The following is an 8,610-nucleotide window of genomic DNA, read 5'->3' on the forward strand; positions in this document are numbered from 1 at the left end:
GTACTATTTAGCACAACGTTAATGTCTCTCATGTGGTCGGATATAGTATCATATGGTTAAGCAGACAATCATTATCTGGTGCTTTTGTTCCGTTTGCCTTGTTGTCTTCTGAAACTACTGAGTCGCTAATTGCATAATTTGGCATACACCTTAGATGAATTTTTTCCTCTATTAATGCTGGGAATTTCTTCATTTTTTTTTCCCCCCGTTCGCAGCGCTATGATGAACCTTCAAGGAATTACCCAGGTATGACCTCTCTCACACGTCGCACCGATACATAATACTGTAAGATAGAGAGGGATCAGAATGAAGAAGTAAAGAGTGCCAGTCAAGGAAGAGAGATTTAGAAAGGGCTTTAAGTGCCTGCAGAGATAACCAGTTCTATCTTAATTTCAGTTTGATGAAGCTGCCTCAGCCCGAAGGGGATATACACTCTATTGTCAAGAGATTAGGCTGTCAAGTCTGACTAGATTTGAAGAATGAATTGATAAAACGCAGAAGACGTCACTATCAATGCCACAATTTTGCATATTAGATACACCTGTGGGATATTGGTTCTAACTCACCAATGTTAAAAATTACATTTTGTTGTAGCAACCAAAGGGGAAAAAGGAGAGCATGGGGACCGAGGCCTTCCAGGAATCCCAGGTAAATCCAAAGTTTGTGTAAAATACACATACTGTACCATCATGACATACATGTCCACTGCACGGCAGGAGTGTGTAGAACTGAATTATTAGTACTTAGTTACTAAAACACTTTTTTTTTTTACAGGGGCCGCCTCTAATTTCGATATTTACACATTCAAGGTAAACTAGCTTGTCGCTACCACACCAATCACTTTCCTGAGTGTGCTGGATGTACAGTACTTCATAATGTTAAACTGTTTCCAACAGAATGAACTGAAGGGAGAGCGCGGAGACTTCGGTGTGAAGGGAGAAAAGGGAGAGCCTAGTGGCGGATATTATGACCAACGTTTTGGAGGAGTACAAGGCCCACCAGGGCCTCCTGGCAAACCAGGCCTAGAGGTGAGTTCTAAGAGTCTGTCCTAGTATATTTACATGTGTCAACGACCCAGATCTTATTTTGTTAGAAGGTTTGTGGTTTTACCTGTACGGTAAGCACATCACCCGTTGATACACACAACTGTTTGTCATGACCTAGATGATGAACATTTTAAAACGCATTCCAGTCATTTAGATTTTTTCTTTTTCATGTTAGGGTCCAAAGGGAGAACCTGTATTGGGCCCTCCTGGACCCCAGGGGCCACCAGGGACACCGGGGATTGGTTACGATGGGCGTCCAGGTCCTCCAGGCGCACCTGGACCACCAGGACCCCAAGGATCTTCCTCACTTCCCGGAGCATATAGGCCCAATCACTGTAAGCGACTTTTTTCTCTGTTTCAATATTCTGGATCATTCTAAACCGAACACTGCTACATCTAGTGTGGAGGTGACCTTTAAGCTACTGTCTGCACTCAGCTCGTTGGCTACTGGAGGCAAACTCCACTTGAGCTGTTCAGAAGCTAAATCATTAACAAGCTTTTGTTTACATTTGAAGCCCTCAATGTTCCTGGACCTCCTGGTCCTGCTGGTCCGCCTGGAAGTCCTGGTCACTCTTCTGGGGTAAGTACAATCACTGCACTTTAATATCATAGAATATATTATGTGATTGTTAGGCTGGCATTGATAATAAGTTAAGTTATTCGTAATTATCAGTCTGCATACTGCAGCAGTTGTTGCCCATTGATCATATTGTGTCTAAAATTGCCTGATAGTATATTCAAGGCTGATCATCATTTTTCATTTGAGGGGCAATTGGCATATATCAGTTATTTCATTCATGTTCATCAAAAGCTAAACGCCATGTATATTTGTTTTCCACAGGTTACTATTTTAAGGTCATACGACACAATGATAGCTACTGCGAGAAGTCAGACGGAGGGAAGCCTCATCTACATCATTGACAAAGCTGACCTCTATTTGAGAGTGCGCGATGGACTGCGGCAAGTCATGGTACAGTACAATGCTTTGAGAGGCATTTAAACTGTAGAGTTTCAATACTATTAGACTTTAAAGCTGCTGTGGTCAGTTTTTGGCCACTAGGGTGCATAACAAAATCTAAAGAAGTTGGCACAGCCACTGTCACTGCCATATCCCTGTCTTTCACAACCTGTTTCACAATTTTATTATTCAACTGTAAAATACCTTTACTTATATGAAAAGTTTTTTTAAGTTATGTGTTTATGTAAAAAAGAAAATATTCTGAGTTAATACAGTGACACTATACCCTGTCTACATTATTATGTAATTCAGTTCAGATCAGGCCATTCATTAATTGTGAGGTGAGATGTCAGTATTCACTAAAAGGCTATTTTTCCTCTCCTCTCAGCTCGGAAACTACAGTCCCTTCTTCAGAGATCTGGTACATTCCACAGAAGAATAATAGAATACAGAGATAGAAGACATATTTTGCCTTTTTCATCCACTGATTGTTTTTGATTTTTCTCTTAAATCTCTCTAACTTCCATTTAAAGGAGAACGAGGTGGCAGAAGTCCAGCCTCCACCTGTGATCCAGTACCCCCAGTCGCAGGACCAGTCCCACAACAACGGAGCTGGCCATTACTCCCAGGGTGGTTCAGCCATACGACCCATTGAGCCTCCACCACTACGACCTGTAGACCCCAGATACCCCGCACAGTATGATCCCAGATTCCCAGACCCGAGACACACAGGCCAGACAGATGGGAGATTAGCCACACAGACTGAGAACAGATACCCTGTAACTCCGCAGCGACGACCCAGCCCGCCTGTAGCGCAGCCTGCCGGCCATGTGGAGCCATCAGCATCAGGAGTGAGTAGAGCTCGTAAATGTCAACAATGTTAGTTAGTTATGGAGGGTATAATATTGCAGCGCACTTAAAGGCAGTGATAATTATGAAAATTCGGCGTGTTTGTATATATATTTGACGTGGAGGTTAAAAAAGAAAGGGAAGAAACTGATTGGGGATTGTATTCCCTCTGTTGCTATCCACAGAAAGGACAGCGCAGCAGCATATCTCTTCCCTCTTGTGTTGTCATTATTGACCTTTGTATAAGAAGCACCTGCTTTGTTTTTCTCTCCCGTCACATCCAATTAGTGCTTCTTTTGTCCTATTTTCAGATTAGGACTAGGACTCTAATAATGTAGTATGCTGGTTGGATATAATATAATACAATATTTTATTTAACAACATAATGCATTTGCAAAAAACAGTATGCAAATGGTGATAAAAGAGTGCATGTTGATGGTTTATTGCTTTGTACTTTGTGGTATTTTTCTGGTCTTCACTGGTATTGACTTAATTTCTGGAATCTTGACATACTTATTCACTGATAAGTGATAATGGACTTTTGAGGCTGATATCAATATTTGAGAGGATCTAATATCCAGCAGTAATATACTATGTGACAGTCTTCTTTTCTTTTCTTTTTACTGTGATCATAAGTGAGCCACACACTTGAAAATCAACTTGTCAGTGCTCACTGTTGGACAAAATGATGGAGACAGTGTCTCTTCTAAATAACCTCAAATTATTAATTACTTATCAGCAGACATATGTACATCTGCAATGAGCTAATATTGGCTGATACAGTGGCCTAGCCTATTAAGAGCTCTAGCTTTTCACAATGGCAAATCAATTAAATATGCAATATTGTATCTGAAAAAATGTTTTTAACAATGTGCTAAACGAGGTATATCAAAAAAAGTATCCTAAACCGATGTGTAGCAAGAGCTGGTCCTACAGAGGCAATTCTTTTTAACAGAAACCCGTGTCTTCCTCACCAGCTACATATCATCGCCTTGAATGCCCCTCAAACTGGTAACATGCGAGGAATCCGCGGGGCAGACTTCCTGTGCTTCCAGCAGGCCCGCGCTGTGGGCCTGAAGGGGACCTTCAGAGCTTTCCTGTCCTCCAAGCTTCAAGACCTCTACACCATCGTCCGCAGGTCGGACAGGGACAGCGCCCCCATCGTGAACCTCAAGGTCAGCTACTACTGATGGGGAAGTGGCAGCATTGCTAAAGGGTTCCTGTTTACACTACACTGGGTGTCTGCATAGGCTGACCCTCTCAGATATAGAGAGATTTTGAGTCTACAGTCCAACTGTAGCTCTGACACCTTATATTTAAAGGTTTCTTGAAAGGAAATAGGATTCTGTATTAACCGTTGTGGTCTTCGACTGTGTTTTAACTGTTGTCTGAACTACGTTTTTTTTAATTTATCTTGCTGCTATATGAAGAGTAGGAGAAATTAAATATAAGGCATTATATTCTCCTTACAGGACCAAGTGTTGTTCAGCAGTTGGGAGTCTCTCTTTGGGGACGACGTGAGCAAAATGAGGGAGAATGTACCAATCTACTCCTTCGATGGTAGAGACATCGTCAGAGACAGCGCATGGTGAGTCTTTGTTAATGTCAATTGTTCAGTTGTCGTCCATTTTAATACAGCATCCCATGCACTTACATGTCGCTGTTAGTGTAGTAGTAGCAGCATTTATATATATATATATATTCTGACACATGTGCTTGTTTTTGCTTTCCTCCAGGCCGGAGAAAATGGTCTGGCATGGATCAAGCAACAAAGGCCACCGGCAAACAGACCACTACTGCGAAACATGGCGGGCGGGCGACCACGCTGTGACTGGTCTGGCATCATCTCTACAGAGCGGCCAGCTCCTGCAGCAAACCTCCAGCAGCTGCTCCGGCTCCTACGTCGTCCTCTGCATCGAGAACGCCTTCACATCACACTCCAAAAAATAAATCCCGTCCATCCTCCTATATATTTGTTTCATTTATTTTTTTTTTGTTCTGGGCCCTGGTTAAACACCGTTTTAATTTCCCGAGAACACGCCTGGTGACCATGTGGCGTCCAATGAACTGGCCCTGTGGCTCTTTGCCTGGCAGAGACCCTTTGCATTGTCTGCTCCTGCCCTCCATAAACGCCAAAGAGATGGGTCGAACAGAGGGGTGCTGGTCCTTTTTCTCGGGGGCATTGACACATATTTTCTCCTAGGTGCGGAACGAGAGCGGAGAAAATGTGTTCTCAAATTGTATCCATTTTTTGTTTTTATTCTGTATATTACATGTTTGTTGTTTGTGATTTTTTTTTTTTTTTGTTGACGTTATCATTGTTTTACCTTTTGAACTGTTTATAAAAATGCTATATCCATCCTGTTATTTTTTAATTTTATATTAAGTATTGATCATTTCCACTTTCCAATTTCATTTTAAAATTGTGGGTAATGACGGGGAAACGGCAAACGTTTAAAGACTATTTTAAAGAAGTTAATAGATATTTATTTTTAAATGAAGTTATGTAAGGTTTGAAATGATTTGGAAAAATAAAAAAAATGCTTAATACCCTCATTTATATTCTACACAACTTAGAACATTTCATTCTTTTCAAAAGAGCTTCTGATCAGAAACTGTGCCTTTTTACACAACCAGGACTGCTTTACACAATAAGCTATAAGCATTATTCTACAAATATTTAAATGTTACAGCAGCATTTGCTCAACTGCATTCAGATGCTTTTACTTTTGCTAAATTTAAATGACCTTGTTGGACACAGACACCACTGTAATAAATAATCCCGCATGCACAGGGCAAGATTCATCCCAGCTAAAATTGAGCCTTATGAATCTAAAATGATTATTTTTCCCTTTACCACTTCATGAAAACCGATCAGTGAGTAAGCTGGAAATGATTAGTTTGCTGCTAATCTTTGTTGGAGGGATTGCCGTCACGGGCGTTAGGGCCGGATACAACAGTATGTTAAGGGGAGAGAAGCTCTTGCAGTAGCCTTGTATGAATTTCAGAGACTAACCCGGCCTTAATGCTACTGATATCTTGAATATCTTGACTGAACCTGTGGATATCCATTTTTACAACTATTTGTGCTGTACTGTTTCGCCCAGGCACTGAATAAAGGTCTTTTTCAACTACATCAATAATGTGATGTCGTGTTCATGTAGCCCGACAGCGTGTTGAATTACTTTCATTTGCTGAAACAAATGGCCCCATCCCATGAGGAGCTCTGATGGCACTGTGGCCTTGATAGGTTTCACTCAGCAGCCCTGACTAGCAGTTTTATGTCCTATTCAATGAGCTGCTGCTGGTGGCATTGACTCCACCACAAATCAGTGTGTCCATGGTAAAGAGAGGCACTCAACACGCCTTGGTCATACATCATCACTGTTAATCTACAAATGCAACTTCATTCAATTTAACCATAACAACATAACTACATAGATGATACAACAGCAACCATAATGGTAAATGCCAATGTTATGGGTATGTTAAAACTAACAAAAAAGTACTGCCAGAAGGAGTTAATGTACAATTTTTCAATGTCTCCTGATTAGGAGTTAAGTAAACATGTATGTGTCATTGTGAACTAATTAGGACACAATTACAGAAGAACATGTCAAGATTGACATAAAATTGAAGAAAAAAAAAGGAAATTAGCATCTGCTGTAGGTCTAGTAAGTGGATTTTAAAAGAGAACTGAATTGGGTCACCAGTCATTGGCGATAGCTCATGAAATCCCCTTAAATCTCGTCTTTAAAGTTAGGAGGCGTTTCAAGATAATATTTGATTAAGAAGATTAATTTGAATTATTCAGAGTTGGCCTAATTTAGAAGTTACTTTAAAATGGTATGCCCACCAGAAGAGAGATTCTTACATTCAGGTGGTTGTATAGCACTGGTGGGCCGTGTGTTTTATACCTGGGCCTTCAGTGCTGTCCTACTACAGTTGAACCACCTCCTAATAACCTCATTATCACGCCACAGCTACGGGTTATTATTTGTTTCGTGTAAAAATGAAGCTCAACACCTACAAATACACTAACTGCAGAGTGCAGATACATGAATACGCGCATAGCGGGATGCTGCGTCATTAACGGACAATGCATATCGTCAAAATCAATCCAGCAAAACATGCATTCCACCACACAGTAAAGAGCACGGGCCATTCAAATATTCACATCAGAGGGAACAATATTAACCATATCATGAAAAGGTCACGATAGACAAATTAAGACAGTAGTAATGCTCCTATCACTCCCTCCAGGAAATACACGACTCCTTAGTTCTTGTTACTGACGGATTTATTCGTCTGTCAACACCGAGGGGGAAAATGAGTCCACTGAAAACACATGAATCTTCAAAGATGATCACTTAAACACTTTCATTTAAACTAATTCAAGCATGTAGGCCTACCTCGGATAAAACAAATACAAAACAAAACGATTTTATCTGTCTTATTGTTCCCTGTTTCTTTCTTGTGTCTTTCTGACATTCATTTCCTAATCTCTTTCTTTTTCTTACTTGTGCTATCTCTCTCCACATACTATATGCTTTCTAGTCTACTTTAAACGTTTTACATTTCTTTCTTTCTTTCTCTCTTGGACATTTTTCTGCTGTGCCTTTCTCTCTTTGCTCCAAACACGTTTTGAGTTAATCCAATTTTTTGTCTTAGGCTAAAAATGCCTTTTTCAGGGAACCCCAATTTCATCCATTCTTCCAATTGTTTGGCAGTCTGATTATCTTCGTCCCACATTTATTTTATTATTGGAGGTAAGACCATGGCATCAGGCTGCTTAGGCTCAGACTTACTTTGACTTTTACCCATTTTCTCTAGTAGTTAGTTGTTTATGGTATCTTCAAAACAATCTGGTTCAATCAAGACTTGAAAGGATACACCAAATCTTCTCTAAAAACTACAAGTTAACCAGGACTCTACTGTCCAGCACCCTAATGTGCGATAATACTGGTTTACCACTTCAAAGTGTCTGTTCCATCACAAAATAATTTCTCACCGGGTGGGATTTTTTTTCCAGTTCCAGGAAATAGGAATCAACTATTGTTTGCGCGCTTCTGTCGTCTAACGGAGTCCTGACTACTCGTCCGATCCCATCCTCGTCACCATTTGTGGTGGAAACTCTTAAAATATCAAAAATATATTTATTGAACAGACATTAATAATAATTCAGCTGAATGGATAGAGCTCTTTCCCCACAGATGGTTCGGAGGTCAAACAACAAGGAATAGTTTAACAAAGTATTATATGCACATTAACTCAACAGTTGTTTGCTCCACTTCGCCATAATTATACAGCAGTTTGACTAGTTTCAGGGAGATTCCTTCCAACCCTGAGCACGATGTCAGAGCCATATGTCCACTGTGTGAATATGTTGAATCGACTAAACCTTAAGTACTCGAGCACTAAAGAACCTAAAGATTTAGTCTTGTAAATCTCTCTTTTTCCAAATTTTAACAGTAATTTGTTTCCATTTCTATTGATGCACTTTCTGGTTAATGTGGTCAATACATTTTGAAAGGCACTTTGAATTGTATTTGAGTATGTCATATTCAAATAAACTTGGCTCGCAATGTCTTGCAGCCCTGCACTATTAAGAGAACTGCTGCCTTTTCCTGTAAATACTGAAGGGGAGCTTTGTGCTGCTTTAAAGAAGTGCTGCCATTTCTTGTAAATGCTCAGGAATGTTGTGGTAATGCAGGGCCTGATACAGAAGACAGTAAACAGGGGACAGACTGTCAGACT

The 8,610-nt window shown here is 40.3% G+C and overlaps 1 protein-coding gene across 1 annotated transcript in view; it reads left to right on the forward strand.

Annotated features, from left to right (window-relative positions):
• col18a1a (collagen type XVIII alpha 1 chain a) overlaps positions 1–5,632 on the forward strand; it is a 40,427-nt gene extending 34,795 nt beyond the window's left edge. Inside the window, exons 31-42 of the mRNA XM_076105382.1 lie at positions 216–246; positions 595–648; positions 775–809; positions 897–1,028; positions 1,222–1,381; positions 1,562–1,626; positions 1,888–2,016; positions 2,393–2,425; positions 2,538–2,855; positions 3,831–4,028; positions 4,326–4,441; positions 4,590–5,632. Coding sequence (XP_075961497.1) covers positions 216–246; positions 595–648; positions 775–809; positions 897–1,028; positions 1,222–1,381; positions 1,562–1,626; positions 1,888–2,016; positions 2,393–2,425; positions 2,538–2,855; positions 3,831–4,028; positions 4,326–4,441; positions 4,590–4,803 — 1,485 coding nt within the window. The 3' untranslated portion in view covers positions 4,804–5,632. The remainder of the gene's footprint in view (positions 1–215; positions 247–594; positions 649–774; positions 810–896; positions 1,029–1,221; positions 1,382–1,561; positions 1,627–1,887; positions 2,017–2,392; positions 2,426–2,537; positions 2,856–3,830; positions 4,029–4,325; positions 4,442–4,589) is intronic.
• The last annotated feature ends 2,978 nt before the right edge of the window (positions 5,633–8,610 follow it).

The sequence above is a fragment of the Anarhichas minor genome, unplaced genomic scaffold (genome assembly GCF_050575085.1).
Source record: "Anarhichas minor isolate MPS153535 unplaced genomic scaffold, ASM5057508v1 ptg000004l, whole genome shotgun sequence".
Classification (NCBI taxonomy): domain Eukaryota; kingdom Metazoa; phylum Chordata; class Actinopteri; order Perciformes; family Anarhichadidae; genus Anarhichas; species Anarhichas minor.